Below are 25,085 nucleotides of genomic sequence, written 5' to 3'. Positions count from 1 at the left end.
TCTATCTATCTATCTATCTATCTATCTATAAACACACATATCTATCTATCTATCTATAAACACACACATATCTATCTATCTGTCTATCTATCTATCTATCTATCTATAAACACACATATCTATCTATCTATCTATAAACACACACATATCTATCTATCTATCTATTTATCTATCTATAAACACACACATATCTATCTATCTATCTATCTATCTATCTATCTATAAACACACACATATCTATCTATCTATCTATAAACACACACATACACCACTGGTCAAATGTTTGCTCAGCAAGGCTGCGTTTATTTGATTATAAATGCAGTAAAAACAATGAAATATTCCAATTAAAAATCGCTGTTTTCTATGTGAATATTGTATATTGTACCTACACGATATTCAATATACAATATATTGTATATTCTATGTTGTAAAATATAATTTATTCCTGTGATCAAAGCTGAATTTTCAGCAGCATCATTACTCCAGCGTCACGTTCCTTCAGAAATCATTCTAATATGAGGATTTGATGCTCAAGAAACATTTATGATTACTGTGATAACATTAAAAAATTCAGCATTTTTAAGCATAAAGCCAGAAATACTTCTATTTAGCAAGGACATCTAACGATCCTTAAAATGAGTCACAACAATTTTATTTATACTGTGAAAAATGATTTCAAGAAATAGTTACATAATTTTCTTCTCCTCATTATAGTACTGTACTGTTAGATGCTTTGTTTATTTTTGTATTTATTTTATTCACTCATGCATTTATTTACTAACATCAAATTAATTTTTTGTATTTTATTTATTTTAATCTAATTTCTAATGTATTTTTTAATACATTTTTTAATTTAACTTTATGTTTCAAATTACGTGTGATCCAGTAAATGCAGCCTTGGCTTATAAGTGCTTACAGAAATCCAAACTCTTGACCAGTAGTGTATGTGTGTATTTATATATAATCTGCATACTACCCAAGGAATATACACTGCATACTGTAATGTGTGATGTTGTGTGTGTCGGGCCACAGATGGTTCAGTCCTGCCCGGTGGACCGCAGACCCTTCAGCGCGATCTTCCTGCAGGGCTCCTCGCAGCAGTGCATCAAGGTCAGACGTCCTCCTGATGTGCCGCATGTCCCGGTAAGAGCCTCTGATTCCTGATCAAACTCAGCCGAGCTTCTCCTCTGTGTTTCAGATTCCTGTGAAGGCGCTCAGACTGCCGGCGCTGAACACGTGCTGCAGTCCGGACGGCCCACGGATGCGTCGTGTCTGTGTGTAAGTGCTGCGTTTGCGTTCATTTTGCTGTTCATCTGATCATTTGTGACCATGGACCACAAAGTCACAAGGGTCAATTTTTTTAAATTGAGATTAATACATCATCTGAAAGCTGAATAAATAAGCTTTCCATTGATTTATGGTTTGTTAGGCCGAGATACAACTATTCGGAAAAAAATCGAAACATTGAGAAAATCGCCTTTAAAGTTGTCCTTTTATGTTGACGATTGTGCTGCATTCACTCACAAATTTAAAAAATATATATATTTACGGTTTGGAAATTTACAAAATATCTTCATGGAACATGATCTTTATTTAATATCCTAATGATTTTTGGCATAAAAGGAAAAATCTATAATTTTGACCCAGACAATGTATTGTTGGCTATTTCCACAAATGTACCCGTCTGACTTGTGACTGGTTTTGTGGTCCAGGGTCACATTTAATAGTTAATTGTGTCGTTAACAGGGCAGAGACAGGCACTCTGGAGAGAACGCAAGATAAAAGGGCTAATGCCAAACAGAAATGCCACAGAAAAGGTATGTGCTTATTGATTCTTGTCTTGCCCATCAGTTGCTTATATTGATATTTCAATATGAAAGGTTATTCCAGGTTAAATTCAACTTAAGTTCTGCTACAATACAATATATTGCACATTTTATTTCTATAGCACGTTTAAAACAACTGCCATTGATCAAAGTGCTTTCCAGCTTAATTAATACAACACATTTCTGTTGATTGAACAGAAACTACATTGGACTGGTTATAGAATACGTTAATGCATTATTGTGAATTAACATGAACATAATTTAACATTGTACTACAGGGCCGTTGAATGCTTGAATCTGATTGGTTGACGAACGTTCTAAGGTGTGCATTATTTTCAGGGAAACGCACAGCTAAAGTAGTTCCAGGCAGGTCTTGACCGCATTATAGTTCCATATCACTTCGCATAGTGAACTGTAATAACGGAAAATAGGATACAATTCATAACAAGAAAAAACATTTAGCCCCATGCGCTTGATCTGCAATTTTCAATGTCTAGCTTCACAATCAATGGAAACATGCAGTTTATTTTGAATAAATAAAGTATATTCCTATCTATAATCAATAGAAAATTAAACTGAATATAGGCTAAATAAATGGATAGTCCTGCAGCACGGATTTTTATTGCAGATAATATAACAAATAAATAATTATTGATATGCCTTACTTGTTAAAAGGCTTCTTTTTTTTCATTTATTTGGCTAGTCTACCGTCATCTGTCAATAATAGAAAAAAAAGAATAAGCGAATTAATTCAAACGAATTGAATTAATAAATAAATAATAATATTGACGCACATGCTTTTCTGTCTCATTATTGCAACATCTCTCTCTAATAACTGCATAAAGCCGAGCCGAGGACACACTTTAAGGCCGGTTATGAATGTAATTTGATGACTGATCATGCCCAAACGCGTGTTCAGCGTGTTCAGTCTGTGTTCAAAGTCGGTGTTTAAAATCTGCGATGAAAACAGTCAGAGAATGTGTCAGCTAGTCGTGTGTCCCAGCATTAGTCTGCTATCAGTGGCTCAAACCTCCGTTATTAACTCTAAAATGACGTTTTGGGATTAGCAACGGAGGCATGGGATTAGATGCGTAGGAAATTAGTCCTACATACAAGAGCGTTTTAATGACAAAAACTTTACAAACGTCTTGAAATACATAATCTGAACAATGTTTCGAGGTGTGGTAACTGTAGTATAAGCGGAATAATTGACTTCAGGCCGTTGAATTATTAGAAAAATAATGCACACCCGAGGTGTAACTCCGCTTCGCGTCGTGACCGCATTACCACCTCGGGTGTGCATTATTTTTCTAATAATTCAACGGCCTGTCGTCAATTATTCCTTACTTAATGTAAATTTCAACGTGAAATCTTAATGTAATGTGTGTTACAAAATATATAAATATATAATATATATATAATGTACTGCACAATATATTTACCCATATATTTCCATCGTAAATGTTTTCAATTAATTTTTCACAAACTATGAGACGTGTTGATCTTGCCAAAGATGCTGTCGGGAGAAGTTGCATAAACCAGAATATTGCCTGTAGAAACGACTCGCATTAGATTATGTTTGAGGGAGAGCTGCATGATTAATCACTAAAAAAATAGAATATATCAACCTTTGAATCTAACTTGATGCTTCAAATAAAGATTGTATCATTACATTGTTTCTCCAGTAGGTGGAGACAAGTGACCGTTAAAATGTATTTGTCATTGAACCATTCATTCAAGAGATTCGTTCAAAAACGCTGATTCATCCAGTAATGAAACAAGTGGAGTCATTGAATCATTCACTCAAACAGAGTTTTAAAATTAAATATTCTGCAGCAATTAACATTTTGTCAGAACTTCTAGTAAATTACATGTTATTTTGTTTAACTTTTTATTCAGGAATCGTGCAGCTCTGTTGGTTGCGGTGTTGAGCTCTATATAACAGAACTGATAAACGTTTAGCGAATTAAGAGCTTTCCAAAATAAATGTCTTTTATTCCCCGGCAGGTGACTCGGATGCATCTGTGGATAAAAACAGAAAGGTTAGTATTGCACTGTTGTATTCCTCTTTTTGGTCTTTGTTTTGTGCATATGAATAACAGGGGAAATGTGTTTATGTGTGCAGGTGAGTGGAGACTCATGCCACTCTCTTCTGCTCACTCAGCATTTTCACTCGTCACTGCCAAGCCAACAGGGAGCGACGCTCGGCACGCTGACACAGATCATGTAAGTGAACATCATGTGTCTTCTGTTTCTTTGTTGACTGAACAGTGTCTCTTAAAGGGTAACTCTCGCCAAATTGCAACCTAGGGTCTTTTTGTTAATCTACCCGAGGCAAACTTTTGTTAAAAAATATAATTAGAATATAAACGCCACTTTTATGTTTGACCGTATTTTTGTTTTCGGTCAAATTGCGTTTTGAATGGGAGTGCTTCTATGATAGCATCAATATCGCTATTTTTAAAACACTAAGAAGGCTCGACACAACATGAAACTTTGCTCTCAGTATCACCAGGGGCTCTACACATGAACTCCAGCATTGAGAACAGTGTTTGTGTACACAGAGTTTACTAAAAAGAAAGATTTTGAACAACTCACTGTAGCTGTGTCCATTTTGACAGTCAGAAGTAGTCGATCTCCGAATGTGAATGAACTGACTTCTGAATTTTAGTATTGTTTCTTATATGAGGATCCTTTTTCAAATACAAGGTCAATATTGATTTTCACTAACGACGAAACAACAAATTATCCGTGAATTTATATTGAAGTAAGCTTTAGGAGCTTTCCATCTTTACTCTCCTCATGTTACTTTGCATTCGGAGATCGACTACTTTTGACTGACAGAATGCTGCCGGACTGAAACTAACTGATAAAGTGAGTCGTACAAAACCTTTCTTTTTAGTAAAATCTGTGTACACAAACAATGTTGTCAATTCTCGAGTTCATGAGTAGAGCCACTGGTGAGACTTCAAGCACAGTTTCATGTTGTGTCGAGCCTTCTTAGTGTTTTAAAAATAAAGATTTTTGATGCTGTAAAGCACTCCCATTCAAAAGGCAATTTGACCGAAAACTAAAATACGGTCAAACTTAAAAGTGCCGTTTCCAATCTAATTATGCTTTTAAATGAATGTTTGACTCGGGTAGATTAACAAAAATAGCCTAGGTTGCAATTTGGCGAGAGTTACCCTTTACATGGACCTATTATGCTTTTTCCATCTTCATCTATTTTTAGTGTGTAATGTTGCTGTTTGAGCATGAAAAAGCTCTGCAAAGTATATATATACAGTCTAGGGATGGCAAAAACTAAAAATTTTCTTGACCGACCACCGAGCCTCATTAGCCGGTTAAAATAAGCGCGAAACATGAGTCCCGCAAACGCGGCGCCGAGGAGCTTGTATGTAATCGGAGGACAAATGGCTCCTTAGTTTCGAAATGGTTTGGGTACAAGGTGATCGCGTTGAAAATAAAGGTGTTTGTATAGCGTTAGAAGCTCATTTGAAACATTGCCGCGGCTCATTTAAGAAAATGACAGCTCCGAAGAGACACCGCTTTAGTTGGAGGTAGTGCTAACAATAATAAAGAAAGATGATGATTCCTGTCGTCTGCCCTGGCTGTAACCTCAAGTGTTTTAGCCTGTAGCCTTTACTTTTCGCAAACCTTGTGAGCGCGCGAACCCAAACGCTGTGACCTCGCGCCAAATGTTTTTATTGGTTTATTAAGTACAAACAGGCGAGTTATGAAAAATTGAGTGTGAGGGATTTGTTCACTTCACACAAAAAGATCTTGGAATGAGATGGCTAACTGTAGTAGCGTTTAGTCCACTGTCTATAATAGCCTAATTTAGAGATCACTTTTTTTTTTTTTTAACCGACTACCGACAACTTTGATCGGTTAACGTTGATACGGTCAACCATCGGTCAAACGGTCATCGGTTAACATCCCTAATACAGTCGTGCTCAGAATTAATCATACCCCTGGTAAATATGATCAAAAATGGCTGTAAAAAATAAATCTGCATCGTTTATCCTTTTGATCTTTCATTCAAAAAATTGGCAAAAATCTAACCTTTCATTGAAGTAAAAGAATTGAAAGTGGGGGGGGAAATCACATTATGAAATAAATGTTTTTCTCCAAAACACGTTGGCCACAATTATTCATACCCCTAGAATTTTTTATGAGTAAAATATCTCTGAAGTGTATTCCCATTAATATTGACCTTTTTTAGCACACCAGGGCGACTAGGAACATGATATTGTCCAGCTATGACTTCTTGTTTCACAGGAGTTTATATATGAGGAAGCACAAAGGCCAGATTCCCTGAATCATCCATCACAATGAAAAAAACCCAAAGAATATAGTTCTGATGTGCAGCAAAAGATTGTTGAGCATCACAAAATAGAGAGTGGCTGTAAGAAAATAGCTAAAGAATTGAAAATCCCCATTTTGACCATCAGGGCAATAATTAAGAAGTTCCAATCAACTCAAGATATATATATATATATATGTGTGTGTATGTATGTAGAATATGGGGAAAATAGTGAACATTCAAGGAGGAAAACCTGTTATAGTAGAGCCTGAAAACATCAAGACTTTGTAAAAGGATAAAGTGTTTTGTTTGTCATGTCTGTCTTGCGCTGTAGGGCAGGATCTGTGGAGGTTTGTGAGGAGGGTCCAGATGGCGTTCAGTGGAGGAGATTAGAGAGGAAACGCAGATGGCTTTCTGCCTCTGTACCTGTCCTCTCTACAGGTGTGCCCAGGTGAGAAGCATGTTTCAAACAGTCTGTTCACCGACAATCTGATGGATAGTGCGCTCAAAGATGGCAAGAACTGCTGAAACCGCCAGTTCGAATCTCATTGCACGCATGATGTTAAGTCTTGTTTACTAGGGTAGTTCAACTTTATTCTGATTCAGCTTTTGTTTTGAAATTACATACAAGTACCAGTTATAGTACTCATTCTATGAGTGTAAATGATAATCTGAAATTTAGAATTTGTACCATTTAGCTGCTATTTCGTTTGTGTGCATGTCTCTTATTTTGGGTTATGAACATTTGTTTATTGACTTATAGGGTGTTACTCCACTCACATCTGCTTCTGTCAGCGGTCTCCGCCTCTCTGAATCTGCTGCTTTCTGAACACACAGGTGAGTTCACTTCAAACAGAGTTGTTTGTTAGTTGCGTTAAACATGCATAATAGACATGCGTAATAATCTGGTTATTATTTCGATTTTTTTACAACTTACAACTTAGTTTATTTCATTTGCGTTAATTTGCTATTTCATTGTTATCAAGTCTCAGCTTAATTTGTTGTTATTTCAGTTTTAGTTTGTTAGGGCTGCCAAAGTTAATGTGCTAAATAGTGTTCTTTAAAAATGATTACCTCTCTTAAATTTCTCAGGTGGGTTGTAAAGCTTCCATAATTATAATAGTAAAAGTTTTATTATTATAATATTATTATATCACAATGTAAACTCAAATGAATTTGTGGCCGGGTTTATTTTCAGTTTCTCATTTTTCTTCCCTCAGTTATTTATTAGTTTTTATTTTCGTTACAATTAACACTTATTTTATCTCCTGTTTCTTAGTTCCTCATGGCATAGTTTGTGCCGTCACCTGTCCCAAAGGTGAGGAGAGAAAGGGAACCAGGGGTTCTGGGTCAAAGACCTCTGTGAAGCCAGAAACTACTGCGACCAGACGTTCCTCTCGTCACAGTCGCGCTGAGGCAGAGGATTCCTCATCTGCGCAGTCGCAACCGACAGAATCGGAAACAACCTCTTCTACACCACAAACCATAAACGATACTCCTGCTTCTACGAGCAGAGGACAGCAGGGGAGCAATCCGAGGTCTGGAGCGAAGAGGAAAGGACGTGCAAAAAAGAAGATTGTGGAGAGACATGAAGATGAGGAGGTTGAGAATCATGAGGAAGATGGAGTCAATGAGGAAGCAGAATCTGAGGAACCAAAAACGGACCAGAAAGCAAGTCCTGATCAGATTGATAGCGACCAAGACCCAGTGGATACGGAGGAGAAGATGGAGGTGGAGAATGAGACGAGTCCTACTGAGGCCAATAACCAGGATGATGAAACTGTAAAAGTAGAAGAAATGGCAACTGAGAGTATGGTTGAAGATGAAGACAATCAGATACTTTCACGAGATGATAGCGAGAAAGAAGTGGAGACAGATGATTCAGACCAAGTTGAATTGGAGAATGTTCCACCAATAGTGGAGGACGATTGCCAATCTCGTTCCTCTGCTGAACTGGAAGAGTCCCAGTCTGATTCACAGGACGTTGAATCACCTCTGCAAGTGGAATCAACAGCTGAGCCACCTACAGTAAATTCTGACCAGATTGTGGATGTGAAACCGGAGCTTGACACCGAGGAAGACCATTCCGACAAACAGGAATCAAGTTGCTCTCCACCTTTCCAAGATACTGAGGATCTGAATTCGGAGCCTGATACCACAGAAGACAATTCTGACAAACAGGAATCAAGTAGCTTTCCACCTCTCCAAGATATTGAGGATCTGAATTCGGAGCCGGATACCACAGAAGACAATTCTGACAAGCAGGAATCCATTAGCTTTCCACCTCTCCAAGAGTTTGCGGATCAAAAACCAGAGCCGGATACCACAGAAGACAATGCCGACAAGCAGGAATCACTAAGCTTTCCAACTCTCCAAGAGATTGCGGATCAAAAACCGGAGCCTGACACCACGGAAGACAATGCCGACAAGCAGGAATCCAGTACCTTCCAAGAGGATCAGAGCGCTGGTCCATCAATACTCGGAGAGAAAGCTATTCCAGAAACTAAGGACACTAATGCAAGGAGTCCTCAGGACAACACTGACCTCATTCCCATGGAGTGCGATTCTCCTGCATCCGAGAGTGAAGCTCATGCTGCTGAAGCTGAAATAAATCCCACTGCGCACGTGGCTCAGACAGCCGATCAAAAGCCCAAGATTGACAGCTGTAAGGAAGCGAAAGGCTCGGACAAGAGGGACCGGGATGGACGATCCCGCAGGTCTCGCTTTCACTCGCCTACGACCACTTGGTCACCTACCAAGGAGTCTAAGAGTGAAGGGTCACGCCGGTCGAGGTCTCGATCACGGGATCGTAGCCACAAGACCCGATCCACATCTCGGAGCCGCGAGCAGCAAGAGGAAGAGCGGGAAGGCCGGCGGAATCGAAGCCGTAGCCGTAGTCGTAGCCGGGAGCGAAGTCACAGGCGACGTAGCCGTTCCAGGAACAGAAACCGACCCGGACGCCGGAGCCCGTCCCAGGAACGCTCGGATCACGGCGGACACTCTCCTCGCAAGAGGGAGTCTTGGGGAACAGATGGATGGCGGAGCACAGGTGGTGGACGAGGTTTCCGCAATTCAAACTGGAGGAACAATGCGGAAAAACCTGGGAATTCGTCAACGAGAGAGCATGTTTCATCCGACAACGGCAACTTCAATGAGGTGTCGCCTGATCGGAGCAGAAGCGAGAACCCGGACTGGGTAAAAGACAGGGAGAAGCTCTACCCGGATGCTGATGCTCGAGGGCGTGAGCCGGGAGATCCACCTGCCGATTCCTGGTGTCGGGGGGGCTGGAGCGCTGGACGCGGGAGAGGAGGCTCAAACTGGTCGGCCAGCCAGCAGAGCGAACCAGCAGATAATTGGAGGCAACGCACTTCTTTCTCAGGGACCGCAAATAACACGGATTCTTATAGCCGCTTCAACGAAAACAGAGCCGGAGGAAAGAGAAAAGATTCTGATGGTGGCGAGACGGCGATGGATCGGTCGGGGTGGTCGTCGGCATCGAGCTGGGCCGTGCGGCGAACTCTTCCCGCAGATGTGCAGAACTACTACTCGCGCAGGGACCGAGGCGGCGGAAACAATACTTGGAACAGACAAGAGGAGGATCAAGCTGCACCAGGTGTCCCAAAACAAGCAGGTCTGTCTTTATACAAATAATGGCCTGTTCTCACCAACACAAACGTTTTTCACATATGATTTGTATGTGACGCCAATGCGTAAAACAAACGGCCGATGGGCTGTACTTTTACTCTCTGATAATAGATGTAGGGCCCTATGAAATCAGATTTAATTTTTCCTCAAATTCAGTTTTTTCAATTAGAATTTTTCTGGATTCCATCTTAAATTTAGTAATTAGAAAACATGCCTATGTTATTGAAATCATGAAATTTGTACATTTTAACAACAAATTATTAAAGGCCTTATAAATCTTTTTTTTTTTTTTTTTTAAAGTTTGCTCAAATTAATTAATTTATGGATTTCCTTTTAATGTTTACATTTAAACCTAAGCAATCAAAAAGCATGTCTAATCAATTGAAATCATAAAACATTATCGATTTAATAATTTATTAATAAAGAATGCTTTTTTTAATGAGCGCCACCAAGGCATAGTGTTATGTAACTGCTGCGGCTCTGGACATGTAACCAAAAGTGTCTTACCAATCTTATTGGCTGGCCAGCAGTATTCACAGTGTGATGGAAAACGCCTCTCCCGCTCTCAGAAAGAAAAAAATGTTGAATCGGAATGAACGTCTGTTAACGCGTCTATTCAAATAAAACGTTTATCATTTTTGCATCAGTGTGAATATTCCAAGTCTTATCCTTAAAGCATAAATATGTTGATTAAAGTGTATTATTAATGTTCTTAAGCTCTTTTTCTCTAGTCATGTTGCATGAATTTCAAAGATATTTGCATTTCTATTACATAGACAGTCAAGTTTAAAGGATTAGTTCATTTCAAAATTAATATGTCAGCATTTATTCCCCCTCAAGTTGTTTCAAACCTGTATGAGTTTCTTTTTTCTGCTGAACACAAAAGATATTTTGAAGAATGTCGGTAACCAAACAGTTGATGGACCCCATTGATTTTTGTTTTTTTTTCCTAATATGAAAGTCAATGGGGTCCATCAAACAATTTTTGACATTCCTCAAAATATCTTCTTTTGTGTTCAGCAGAAAAAAGACATTCATACAGGTTTGAAACGACTTGAGGGGGAATAAATGATGACAGAATTTCCAAGTGAACTATTCCTTTAGTTAAAAGCCCATTATGCCAGTGGTGAATTTCCCCTTTATTATGTTTGGGTCACATTTACATTCATGTCCGTTTTCTACATTTCAGATCCCCCACAGAATGAGCCAAATGCCCCCCTGCCAACCGAGGCTGTTCCAGCTCTACCCCCCACCCTGATGCCCCACCAGCTCGGTGTGATGGGGGTCCTGCGTTACCCCATGGGTCCTCTTCTGCCGAGACCTCCAGGTGTGGGTCTACAGCCTCCTCAGTTCAGTTTACCCCCTCCAGTGCCAGTACAGCTGCACCCCGCCGGCCCGCTCCTACAGGTGAGAATGAGAAAGTTGTATGGGAACAAGTGTATGCGAGCAGTCAAGTCACCTTTATTTATATAGCGCTTTTTATAATACAGATTGTTTCAAAGCAGCTTTACAGAGATAACAGGAAAATAATGCAACAAAGTTTGTTTCCAGAAAATAGTGTCACAGTCCAGCTTAAGTTCAGTGATGTTTCATTTTTGTTGAAAATGTTATATATATATATATATAGTACAGGCCAAAAGTCTGGAAACATTACTATTTTTAATGTTTTTGAAAGAAGTTTCTTCTGCTCATCAAGCCTGCATTTATTTGATCAAAAATACAGAATTATTTTTTAATATTGTGATATATTATTACAATTTAAAATAATTGGTTTTCAATTTATTATACTTTAAATTATCATTTATTTCTGTGATGCAAAGCTGAATTTTCAGGATCATTCAGGATCTTTTGTTGTTGTGTTTCTCATTAAGAATAATAGGCTAATGAACTCACCATTCAAGCAATCCGTCCCCAAATTGGCGCTAATTTGAAAGCGAAACTAAAATGTGTTAATCTTTACATCTCTATTAATTAATTATTATTAGTTATGTTTTAATTTTCCTTGCTTTTATTTTGTGATTTGTTTTAATTCCTTTCTCCTTTCTGTGTATGAAATGTGCTATATAAATAAACTTGCCTTGCGTGACAGGTCCCATCCATAGCCGTGCAGGGACTGCCTCCGCCTCCTCCACCTCCTCCACCGGTGCAGGCCGGCTTCACCGTAATAGCGCCTGAAAGCCACCCATCTCAGGTGAGCACCAGGGTTATTCTCGTTAAATGTGCATATTATTGTAATATTTAGGATAATGTTGTCAAAAGTACTGACTTCAGTACCAGGTCGGTACTGTTTAAAAATGTGACACTTTGAGCGCTTTTGAGTGGAATCATAAACACCTCTGATTGGCCATTGTGTTCACGAGCTCATCGGATATGTCTGTGGTTGGCTTGATACCGAAAGTACCTACTTTCCGGCATCCGGTATCGACTTTCTTGGTACCGAAGTCGGTACTGTTGACCACACTAATTTAGGAGGATCTGTTGACAGAAATGCAATATAATATACATATCTATGTTTTCAGTGGTGTATAAAGACCTTATATAATGAATCGTTATGTTTTTATTAGATTAGAATGAGCCATTTCTCTCTACACACACCGCAGGTCTCCTTACATCGACAAGTTTCTACAGGGCCCTAAACGGACAAACGCGTTTCGCCACTGTGTTGTTCTAAGTGCAAAGAATCTAGCTAAAGTCAGCGAATAAAACACTGACACAATGATGAACAAGTCACAATAATATTTTGTTCATTTTCATTGTCCCAATTTCTTCATTTATCTTTGTAAAGAAACCTCATTGGTTAACTGGCTATTCTCTGCTGTCTCAGACGACGACATCACTTCCTGTTGGCCACCTTAACTTCTGTTTAGTGCAATTCACAACCTCACCACTAGATGGGCTAAAAATTACACACTGCACCTTTAAGTACAACTAAAACCATAAAAAAATAAAAATAATAAAAAAACTCTGATTGTGCTGGGAATATAAAATTAAGAAAAATTATGAATATCAAGATTTTAATTTTAATGTTATGTGCTGTTTAGTTGATTTTATTTTATTTTATTTATTTTAAACAAATTTATTAACAAGACAAAGCTGCATATACAAAGAAATAGACCAATGACATATACAAACAAGTACACACAGAGGGGAGAAAAGAAAGAAGATGAAAAGAGAGAGAAAACAGCTAGATGTATAGATATATAGGTATAATAGTATATACAGTAATCATTTTAATGATTAGATGGGTTAATGAATAGATTATTCCAGTGTGATATAATAACATTTTTGATTATATATACATATATTTTAGTGTTCTAAAAAAAGGAAAACCATTTTTTGTTGTTGTTGTTGTAACGTTGTAAGATTTGGTTGTAACATTTCTATATTTTACAGCAGGTGATGCCCAGTTTTTCTATACAAGGCAAAGGTTCTTTCAAGCCCATGCCAACTAAAGTAGTTGCAGGGCCACTTCATCCTATCGGGACGGTCATTGCGTCCCAGCCGTCCTCCACCACCCAACCAACTCACAGCAAGGCCCACGCCGACAGCTCAAAGAAAGAGAAGGCAAGAGTTCATGTTCAAGCAAACGGCTCCATGCTAATCAATCAACATGCACCAATGCTACATTTTCTAAATGTCATAATCATTTGTTAACAAACAAGTATTCATTACTTCAATGAGCTCATTGTTTCTGCATTCAATTAATACATTGTTTAAATTAATACATTTTTAGCTAACTGTGACTTTGTATATGTACATTTCTGAAATGCATAACTTTGACCGTTACCTCTGATAACAGATCACTCTAGATTGTATTATAGACTCATGCACTTTCTGCTTTGAAATTATGTGTATTGTTAAAAGCGCTATACAAATAAGCTTGAACTGAATTGATGTCCATATCCTGCGCCGCACTTCCTAAAGTACATTTTCCCCTTTCAAGCAGAAATTGCAGATTCAAGAGCGTGCCGTCAATGAGGTGAAAGCAGCGATTAAGCCATATTATCAGAAGAATGAAATCAACAAGGAGGAATATAAAGAGATTGTACGCAAAGCTGTGGAAAAAGTAAGTTTAGATTTTTAGTAGATCGAGGTTATATAGGTTACACTATACAGTGAGGAAAATAAGTATTTGAACACCCTGCTATTTTGCAAGTTCTCCCACTTAGAAATCATGGAGGGGTCTGAAATTGTCATCGTAGGTGCATGTCCACTGTGAGAGACATCATCTAAAAAAAAAAATCCAGAAATCACAATGTATGATTTTTTAACTATTTATTTGTATGATACAGCTGCAAATAAGTATTTGAACACCTGAGAAAATCAATGTTAATATTTGGTACAGTAGCCTTTGTTTGCAATTACAGAGGTCAAAAGTTTCCTGTAGTTTTTCACCAGGTTTGCACACACTGCAGGAGGGATTTTGGCCCACTCCTCCACACAGATCTTCTCTAGATCAGTCAGGTTTCTGGGCTGTCGCTGAGAAACACGGAGTTTGAGCTCCCTCCAAAGATTCTCTATTGGGTTTAGGTCTGGAGACTGGCTAGGCCACTCCAGAACCTTGATATGCTTCTTACAGAGCCACTCCTTGGTTATCCTGGCTGTGTGCTTCGGGTCATTGTCATGTTGGAAGACCCAGCCTCGACCCATCTTCAATGCTCTAACTGAGGGAAGGAGGTTGTTCCCCAAAATCTCGCAATACATGGCCCCGGTCATCCTCTCCTTAATACAGTGCAGTCGCCCTATCCCATGTGCAGAAAAACACCCCCAAAGCATGATGCTACCACCCCCATGCTTCACAGTAGGGATGGTGTTCTTGGGATGGTACTCATCATTCTTCTTCCTCCAAACACGTTTAGTGGAATTATGACCAAAAAGTTCTATTTTGGTCTCATCTGACCACATGACTTTCTCCCATGACTCCTCTGGATCATCCAAATGGTCATTGGCAAACTTAAGACGGGCCTTGACATGTGCTGGTTTAAGCAGGGGAACCTTTCGTGCCATGCATGATTTCAAACCATGACGTCTTAGTGTATTACCAACAGTAACCTTGGAAACGGTGGTCCCAGCTCTTTTCAGGTCATTGACCAGCTCCTCCCGTGTAGTTCTGGGCTGATTTCTCACCTTTCTTAGGATCATTGAGACCCCACGAGGTGAGATCTTGCATGGAGCCCCAGTCCGAGGGAGATTGACAGTCATGTTTAGCTTCTTCCATTTTCTAATGATTGCTCCAACAGTGGACCTTTTTTCACCAAGCTGCTTGGCAATTTCCCCGTAGCCCTTTCCAGTCTTGTGGAGGTGTACAATTTTGTCTCTAGTGTCTTTGGACAGCTCTTTGGTCTTGGCCATGTTAGTAGTTGGATTCTTACTGATTGTATGGGGTGGACAGGTGTCTTTATGCAGCTAACGACCTCAAACAGGTGCATCTAATTTAGGATAATAAATGGAGTGGAGGTGGACATTTTAAAGGCAGACTAACAGGTCTTTGAGGGTCAGAATTCTAGCTGATAGACAGGTGTTCAAATACTTATTTGCAGCTGTATCATACAAATAAATAGTTAAAAAATCATATATTGTGATTTCTGGATTTTTTTTTTTTTAGATTATGTCTCTCACAGTGGACATGCACCTACGATGACAATTTCAGACCCCTCCATGATTTCCAAGTGGGAGAACTTGCAAAATAGCAGGGTGTTCAAATACTTATTTTCCTCACTGTGTATATATATTTTTATTTCTATCGTCACATTCAATTCTCTCTGCCACATTTCTCGAATCACAGTTGCACCTCTGCATATTCAGTTTGATTTTAGTGTATCTATTTCTTGAATTTATGTTCATGTGCCGTCAGTATAATATTTACTCAGATTATGAATTTTGCACACGTAGCTTCATAAATACACAGCAAATGTCTTGCTCTTTCTCTTAGGTGTGCCACAGCAAGAGTGGCGAGGTGAATGCCGACAAAGTGGCCAACCTGGTGAAAGCTTATGTTGACAAATACAAGCGCATCCGCAAAAACAAATCCGAGTAGAGCTGAGGGTCTGACGGGTCTGACGGGTCTGAAGGGTCTGACGGGTCTGACGGTTCTGAAGGGTCTGACGGATCTGAAGGGTCTGACGGGTCTGACGGGTCTGACGGGTCTGAAGGGTCTCTGAAGGGTCTGACGGGTCTGACGGGTCTGACGGGTCTGAAGGGTCTGAAGGGTCTGACGGATCTGAAGGGTCTGACGGGTCTGAAGGGTCTGAAGGGTCTCTGAAGGGTCTGACGGGTCTGACGGGTCTGACGGGTCTGAAGGGTCTGAAGGGTCTGACGGATCTGAAGGGTCTGACGGGTCTGAAGGGTCTGACGGGTCTGACGGGTCTGAAGGGTCTGAAGGGTCTGACGGGTCTCTGTTCTGCTGAATGCACAAGTGCAATTCCTCCACCGCGGTGTCACTGACTGGAGCCGTTCTTAACACGTTTGCATACAAGAATGAAGATTTTTCTAGAGATGACATATTTTGTTTAATTTGGATTTGATATAGTGCAAATGCCCTTTATTGGATTGTGTCTTATGGGTATATGTGTGTATGTGTGTGTGTGTGTGGGGGGGGGAAGGTTACGGTCTGTAATGGTGTCGCTATAATTGCATTTTGCTTCTAAGTTTAAAGTAGCAAAAAAAAAAATTAAGGCTTATGATTCAAGTGGTACGACTGGACCTGTCCTGTCCTCTCTCTCTCTCTCTCTCTCTCTCTCTCTCTCTCTCTCTCTCTCTCTCTCTCTCTCTCTCTCTCTCTTCTCTTCTCTTCTCTTCTCTTCTCTTCTCTTCTCTTCTCTTCTCTTCTCTTCTCTTCTCTTCTCTTCTCTTCTCTCTCTCTCTCTCTCTCTCTCTCTCTCTCTCTCTCTCTCTCTCTCTCATTAGTCATCCTTTAGACCTAAACTCCTTTTCTTTTAGAAGCATAGAAACAATCTGGAGTAAATGTGCATTAGCTTTATTATTCCCAGCTGAATGTGTGCGTGTCTGAGTGTGTGTGTGTGTGAGTGATTCAGTCGTAATCTTACGTGGAAAGAACACGGGTAGTTTGTTGGTGAGCTGAGATGATTTTGTTGTCATATCCAGGTTTAAGTCCTGTACTTCTGTTTATGCAGTTCAATCACTGTGTCTGTTTACCCTCCCAGAAGCAATGAAATAAACCAGCTCTCTGAATCCCGTCCTGTGTGGATTTACTGACTTCAGATCAGAGGATCGTTTCATCAAACACTCATTAAAGGGGACATATCATGCTAAATCCACTTTTTTAGCCCTTAAATGCATTTTGTTGTATATTTGGAGTGTTTAGAAGTACAGAAAAGTTGAAATTATTCTCTTCAGTTGCTTCGTTGATATCTTTATATTCTGTTTTGGCCTTATTTTTCAACCTGTTCCGATTTTTCTGTTCTCTATGACGTTTTGTGAACTATTACGTCACAGTATTTGCAGCGGAACTGCCAAATAAGGACATTGACTTCCAGCCCATTGAGCCCATAGACCGTAAAAGAAGATTGAGCCCAACACTTCGAGCAATCCGCCATTTTTATTTCTCGCTGCAATTTTGTAGTCCAAGCTAAAAGATGCAGAAGTTACGAGAGGGTAAGTTAAAATGTTCGGTTGTTGGATGTAGTAACCCACACGCTTCATTACACCGTCTAATGTAGATGAACTGCCGCGCTTGTGACAGGGCGCATGTTTAACTGAAAGAACGAGCAGAGAGAGAGAGAGACCCGGTCGCGCGCACGCACTCTCTCTCTCTTCGGAGCCAGGCGAAAGTGTAAACAAGACACCGTCTCCAAACTAGACGCTGTCTTGCTCTCTCTCCCTCGCACATATTAATCAAAATAAATCGACACGGTGGTAAAAGGTCGGAAGACCAAAGTTTCATGTGTAAATACAGTAACACACCATTGCGATACATCCATATGAAGACGTTGTTCTGCAGGTTCGTCGTCTTCATTTTCATCTCGCTCCGGCTCCGACTCTGGCTCGAACATGTAAGGCTGGCTGGACAAGTCTTCCGTTGTTGACATTTTGTTAATAACGTGTGAATAAAAGGTTTCTGTGCCGCTAGATAATCGTATCTCTGCTATCAAACTACAAAAATGGCCGAACGGGGTGGAGTTGAACCTCTGCATCCTGGAGAGGGGGCGGGGTATGAAGTGTCTCAATTGTATTTAAAGAGACCGCATCAAAACGAGTTGCTCTCAGACGCGCATCAGAAAAGGGGTAGAAAAGGGTCCTGTGGAGCTATAATAATGAGGAAATCAGACCCAAGCATTGCAGTTCCGCTTTATATAGACTACAAATGTATGATTTTTGATGTAAAAAGGAACGATTTAAAAGCATGATATGTCTCCTTTAAGTAAAGGATAATGTAGTAGAGTGAGGCGGTTGTTATAGCGAACCCCGACAGGTCTTGAATCATCCTGAAGGGGTTGTATTCGCTATAACAACCGCCTCGCTCTACATTATCCCGCTTATTACATGGCTACCCACCAAATAAATCAATAATTTGACACAAAATATTGATTTAAAAAGGAGTTTATTGATTTAAAAACGATTGTATTGCTTCCGCTAAAGAAAATAGTCCGTTCCGTCTCTACAGTTAAAATCCTGCGTCCATAGCAACGCTCTGTTTTTCATGGCAACGGTGTGTTATACTTAGCAGTGGAATAACACACCGTATTCTACATTAGAATTCAAAAAAGCCATGTAATTATTACATGGCTTGGTTGAATTCTAATGTAGAATGCGGTGTGTTATTTCTTGATAACAGACCGCTGCTAAGTATAACACACCGTTGCCATGGAAAACAGAGCGTTGCTATGGACGCAGGATTCTAACCGTAGAGACGGAACGGACTATTTTCTTTAGCGGAAGCAATACAATCGTTTTTAAATCAATAAACTCCTTTTTAAATCAATATTTTGTGTCAAATTATTGATTTATTTGGTGGGTAGCCATGTAATAAGCGGGATAATGTAGAGCGAGGCGGTTGTTATTACGTAACGGGCTTGTTAACTTGCGCAAAAGTGGAAAGTTATTAAAGCTCTCAGAAATGTCGGAGAGACAGTGTCTGCATCCGAAAAAAACATATAGTAGGTGAAAAAACAATGTATTTCCAAATTCACAGTACTCATAATTGTTTAAAATATATATATATATATATATATATATATATATATATATATATATATATATATTTTAATTATATTATATTTGATTTAATTATTTATTTAGATTATGGTAATTATAGTAAAATCTATATTATTTTATATTTATTTTTATTATATATATTTATGTTTTTCGATTTTTTTAAATTATATTTTACACAATACTCAGGGATAAAGTATGCGGATGACCTGTGAGATTCTGAAGTGCGTATGCATATGATAGATCACATGATGACAACATGATAAAGTATGTTCGGATTACATCCATAGGACAGATTTTATACTACAGAGAACATACTTTTATAGCGGTTGCAAAGTACTTTCTCAAAACAATTCCCTGCAATTTCGGATGCAACTTAAACTTCAAATCAAGAGAAGCAAATCCTTCAATGCATATTAAATGTTTCCTGTTGTAGACAGTGGTTATTCTAGATCAGAAAGAAACCCATCAGTGTCAGTGAACTGAATCATGATGCTAATGAGAGTGATTCTTAATTATGAGTGAACAGCAATCCCAGCGCTCCCATGATGGTGTTTCTCCAGCCACAGACAATCATCCAACAGAAGGACTGGTTTAACTAACCTGACCTAATCGATTTTACTTATATAATGGGAAATCACAGGTCACATGGGTTGTATTCACTCATGAGTCCCAGGTCTTGATGGGCTGGTGGTTAAACACATGGTTTTGAGTCTCACCCTGTTGTGTTGGGATGATCCTATAGTGAAGTATGAGTTCCAGCAAGTGAAAGCCAAGAGATCTGTGGCTCACTGGTATGAGCGCTGCCTCATGGTTACAGAGGTTACTGGTTCGAACCCTGGTCAGATCTCCAAGAAATTAGCAAATGGAGTGATTGGAGGAAGGGCTGATGCAGGAATGAGGAGGAGCTGTAGTCCAGATCCTGGTGGAGCAGCTGATTATCCATGAAAACCAGCTGGAAAATTGTTGACTCAGGACTGGATATTTTTTAATAAGTACACATCTTGGTGAAAAGTAACACCGCTGCTGGTTATCTTCCCAGAAATCCCCAGGGGGAGGAGTTAGGATATTGCCTCCCCCCTTCATGTCCAACCATCTCTCGCTCTCCTGTCTGATCCGATTGCTCTCGTCACCTGTCTCGGATCAGGATCAGGAGACCGTTCCTCAATGCAACCACGCTTCAGTATCCAGGCCGGTTTTGAACCGGGATCCTCCCGTTCAGGGAGAACATGCTCAAACCACTGAGCCACTGGACCTTCCACACTCACACTGCTTTTTTTTGGGGGCATGTCTTTTATATTTGGACCAAACCGGCGAAACTAAAGATTTTCACAACAAAGAGAGGGATTCAAACCGGGAATCTCCACATTAGAGAGCAACGCTCAGACCGCTGAGCCACTGGAGCTTCCACTCTTCCACTGCTTTCTTTTGGGGGCATGTCTTTTTTTTCTATTGTACAAACCCGGTTCAACTAAAGCATCATAAGAGCGAGGCTCGAACCCGGGTTTCCCACACAGAACTGCAACGCTGAGACCACTGAGCCACTGGAGCTTCCACTCTTGGGGGGCATGTCTTTTTTATTTGGACAAAACTGGTGAAACTAAAGCATTTTAACAACGAGAGATTCGAACCAGGATTCTCCACGTCTAGGAGCGACGCTCACACCGCTGAGCCACTGGACCTTCCTCACGTTAATGTTTCTGTTTGTCTCACTTGATCAATTAAATCAATAAATCTAAAGCATTTTCCACCGCAAAAGTGAGATTTGAACCAGGAATTTCAACACAGATCAGCAACGCTTTTACCTCTTACACCTCTTTTTTGAAGTTTTGTCTTTTATTTGGACAAAACTAAAGCATTTTTACCACAAAGAGAGGAGTTCAAACCAGGAATCTCCACATTACAGATCAACGCTCAGACCGCTGAGCCACTGGAGCTTCCACTCTTACAATACTTTTTTTGGGGGGGCATGTGTTTTTTTTCTCTCGGACAAACCCGGTGAAAGTAAAGCATCATAAGAACGAGACTCGAACCCAGGTTTCCCACATGGAAGCTCATCATTCGGACCACTGAGCCACTGGACCTTCTATCCAACAAGCTTTTGTTTTTGGCAGGAGTTTTGTCTTAATCTTTTTAGCACCAATGAAACTAAAGATTTCCTCTCATGAAGAACGGCATGAGACTCGATCCGAGATTCTCCACATCAAGGAGCGACACTCACACCGCTGAGCCACTGGATCATCCTCACACTAGTGTTTCTGTTTGTCTCAATTCAACAATCAAACCAATAAAACTAAAGCATTTTCCACGCAAAAGTGAGATTTGAACCAGGATTTTCAACACAGATCAGCAACACTTTTACCACTGAACCACTTGCAATTCAACAATTACACCCTTTTTCTGAAGTTTTATCTTTTATTTGGACAAAACTAAAGCATTTTTACCACAAAGAGAGGGATTCAAACCAGGATTCTCCACATTACAGAGCAACACTCAGACCACTGAGCCACTGGAGCTTCTCCTCATCAGCTTTTCTTTTTGGCAGGAGTTTTGTCTTAATCTTTTTAGCGCCAATGAAACTAAAGATTTCCTCTCATGAAGAACGGCTTGAGATACGATCTGAGATTCTCTACATCAAGGAGCGACGCTCACACCGCTGAGCCACTGGAGCAGACACACTCAAAATGTGTTTTTTGGGGGACAATTTTTTCTCAATTGATCATTCAGAGAGAATGAAAGAGAAGCACTTTCCGTCTCTGAAGAGAGATTTGAACCAGGCTTCTCCTCAGCGATGCTCAGACGAGCTTCTCCTCACTTCAGCTTGTCCTGTTTAGGGGGAGTTTTGTCTCATTTGATCATTCAAACCAATAAATCTAAACTAAAGCATGTTCCATCTCAAAAGTGAGATTTGAACCAGGATTCTCCACTTGAAGGAGTGATGCTCAAACCACTGAGCCAGTGGAGCTTCTGCTCTTCAGAGTTTCTTTTTGTGTGGCATTTTAATCTTAATCATTCATAACCACTGAAACTAAAATAAATTAAAATGAAATATAAAAATAAAAAACGAGTCTCAGAGCAGAAGAGAAGAGACTATGATGTTTGACAAGGATTAAAGCTCAATTATTTATTCATGTTCAGTGGAGTCAGAGCTGCATTTGACTTTGCAGTGGATTGTGGAGGACTAGTATGCAAAATAATAATAATAAATAAATAATAAAAAATAAAAATTTAATAAAAATCGCGTTAGCAGATTGCAAATGCACGCCCTCCTGTGGTGAATCTAGGGAATTACACTGCTGCAACATTATCACAAAACACTAGTCTGTGTGTCAGGACGCCTTCCAGTGGTGAACTGCAGGAATGACACAAATGCAATTTATTTCTACATCAGTAACTCGAGCGAGCCTCATTCAAACCGTGCAGTATTTTTGCATTAATTCAGATTAATTATCGCTGCAGCATCAAAAATATTATTAGGATAAAAAAAATCAATACATTACTCAACAAGAGCACGGAATTATTTTGCTTTGATTTAATATTATTTAATAAGTTGTTCATGATCATAAACATCTGTCAAAATACCAGTTAAGTAGAAATATATTCTTATATCTGTAATATACATTTAAAAATCCGAGTCTGAACGCCCTCTTGTGGTGAACTGTGTGAATTACATTACTCTAATTTGCCTCTACTACGGCTATATCCCGAGTAAACTCTAATATTAATGTATTATTTTACATTGATTCACAATTATTTAACAACTCAATGAATGTCAGTCACAAAACGTCTGGCAAACATGTATTTTCAAAGGAAGTTTATTGTTAGATAGATCTGTAAAGTGAGAAAGAAAATTACAAAAGTCCTGTATCAGTCGCTGTGTATTTTTGTATTTAATCACCTATATTGCATTAAATTAATTTAAATGTATTTACTATTTAATAAATTGTTCATTACCTCGTGAATCAGCAAAACATCTGTCAAATTACACCATTTATTTAATAGAAATATATTTTTACATATGTAATACATTTTAATTTCGAGTTTAAACGCCCCCCTGTGGTGAACTTTGTGAACTACACTACTGTTACTTTTGGAGGGAAACCTGACATTAAATTCTTTTGCATTTATTCACACTATTTTTTTTACGATTGATTATTCTATGCAATAATAAACGTTCCTATTTTTGTAAAAACATCTTTATAATATATATATTTTAAAAACTTGCAAGTCAAAACAACTTAACCGAGCGCCCTCCTGTGGTGAATTGTGTAAATTACACTGCTTCTACAATAATCTTGATTCATAAATATTATTCTTATTATTAGATAGTATTATTAGATATATAGATAGACTGAGGGGAAAATATGACTAAATCAATTGTATCATTCTCTTGTGTATTACAGCGTTTCATCTCACGATTTGTTAAAATAATATATTTTAAAGAAAAGGGCGGGCGCCCTCCTGTGGTGAATTTTGTGCATTACAATCTCCATCTTATTTCAATGGCAAACGAGTCAGAGGAAATCCTTGCAGTAATTTATCTTGCATTGACTTAATGTTAAATAATACATTTTTGATGACCATGTGCAGTAACAAGACACCTGGAATATTATTTTGTTAAGTAGAAATATATTCTTATATCAGTAACAGACATTTAAAAACGCGAGGCTGAACGCCCTCCTGTGGCGATTTGTAGGAATAACACTAATGCAATTTATTTCTGCGATATAACTCGAGCCAAAGGAAAACCTTGCATCAAATAATTTTACGATTATTTAGTATATTTTAATAAACAGTTTATGATCACGTGTAGCAATAAAACATCTGGCAATTTTTGTTTTGTATAAATATATTCTTATTGAACGTCCTCCTGTGGTGAATTATGTGAATTACATTGATGTGAACTTTACGTCTACGGGAGGAAATCTTGCATTAAATTATTTTATATCAATTCACATTTATATATTATTAATATATAATTGAGTTTTTTGTATTTTTTTTTATTGGAGTGGACGTAATTTTATTAATATTTTAGAAATTTCTTCCAGATAAATTCTTTATAACACGGCAATATTCCATAACAAAATAAGAACTGTCTTTTTTAGTTACCTTATTAAATAATAACCTTTTTAAAGTTATAATGAGTCTATTTATAAATATTTAGTACAAAGACATTAAATAAAATGTGGAAAACACGGAAGTGACGAGAACGAAGCGGCGTACGTGCACCTGCCAGCGATTAACCGCATCACGTGACAGGTAAATCATAAAACAGAATCACCACCAGTTTTAACATCTCTAGCCGTTCACTTTACAATAAGCCTAATCAATCTTTCTGAATTCACGTGTTTCCCAGACTCGAGCCTCATTCCTCCTGCAACAATGTAGTTTTGACATTGTACTCAACATTGCACATTCTCTCTGCTCTGCCTGAAGGGGTTGTATTCGCTATAACAACCGCCTCGCTCTATTATCCCGCTTATTACATGGCTACCCACCAAATAAATCAATAATTTGACACAAAATATTGATCTTAAAAGGAGTTTATTGATTTAAAAACGATTGTATTGCTTCCGCTAAAGAAAATAGTCCGTTCCGTCTCTACGGTTAGAATCCTGCGTCCATAGCAACGCTCTGTTTTCCATGGCAACGGTGTGTTATACTTAGCAGCGGAATAACACACCGCATTCTTCATTAAAATTCAACCAAGCCATGTAATAAATGATATTATTACATGGCTGGGCTGAATTCCAATGTAGAATGCGGTCTGTTATTTCTTGATAACAGACCGCTGCGAAGTATAACAGACCGTTGCCATGAAAAACAGCGCGTTGCTATGGACGCGGAACGGACTATTTTCTTTGGCGGAAGCAATACAATCGTTTTTAAATCAATAAACTCCTTTTTAAATCAATATTTCGTGGCAAATGATTTATTTATTTTGTAGGTAGCCATGTAATAAGCGGGATAATGTATAGAGAGGCGGTCGTTATAGCGAATAACAAGCCCTTCAGGCTGTCAAGACCCCTCCGCTTCGCGTCGGGGTCTCGTTCAGCCTGTCGGGCTTGTTATTCGCTATAACGACCGCCTCTCTATACATTATCCCTTACATAATGCGCGTTTGAGGGTAACTATTA

The 25,085-nt window shown here is 39.0% G+C and overlaps 1 protein-coding gene across 7 annotated transcripts in view; it reads left to right on the top strand.

Annotated features, from left to right (window-relative positions):
- The window catches only part of scaf11 (SR-related CTD-associated factor 11), a 19,310-nt gene extending 2,338 nt beyond the window's left edge, over positions 1–16,972 (top strand). Inside the window, exons 4-16 of one of the 7 annotated variants that reach the window (XM_079868821.1) lie at positions 1,033–1,110; positions 1,199–1,278; positions 1,747–1,817; positions 3,834–3,868; positions 3,991–4,052; positions 6,467–6,583; positions 6,896–6,969; positions 7,412–9,763; positions 10,967–11,184; positions 11,867–11,968; positions 13,171–13,341; positions 13,724–13,843; positions 15,710–16,972. In XM_079868821.1, the coding sequence (XP_079724947.1) occupies positions 1,033–1,110; positions 1,199–1,278; positions 1,747–1,817; positions 3,834–3,868; positions 3,991–4,052; positions 6,467–6,583; positions 6,896–6,969; positions 7,412–9,763; positions 10,967–11,184; positions 11,867–11,968; positions 13,171–13,341; positions 13,724–13,843; positions 15,710–15,814 (3,585 nt within the window). In that variant the 3' untranslated portion in view covers positions 15,815–16,972. Of the gene's footprint in view, positions 1–1,032; positions 1,111–1,198; positions 1,279–1,746; positions 1,818–3,833; positions 3,869–3,951; positions 4,053–6,466; positions 6,584–6,895; positions 6,970–7,411; positions 9,764–10,966; positions 11,185–11,866; positions 11,969–13,170; positions 13,342–13,720; positions 13,844–15,709 lie in introns of all 7 variants that reach the window. The other 6 variants (XM_079868820.1, XM_079868819.1, XM_079868818.1 and 3 more) reach the window with 6 other exon arrangements.
- The last annotated feature ends 8,113 nt before the right edge of the window (positions 16,973–25,085 follow it).

This window comes from Squalius cephalus (genome assembly GCF_949319135.1).
Source record: "Squalius cephalus genome assembly, chromosome: 4".
Lineage (NCBI taxonomy): Eukaryota > Metazoa > Chordata > Actinopteri > Cypriniformes > Leuciscidae > Squalius > Squalius cephalus.
Note: the sequence above shows the minus strand (reverse complement) of the source record. Positions and strands in the feature narration are given on the sequence as shown.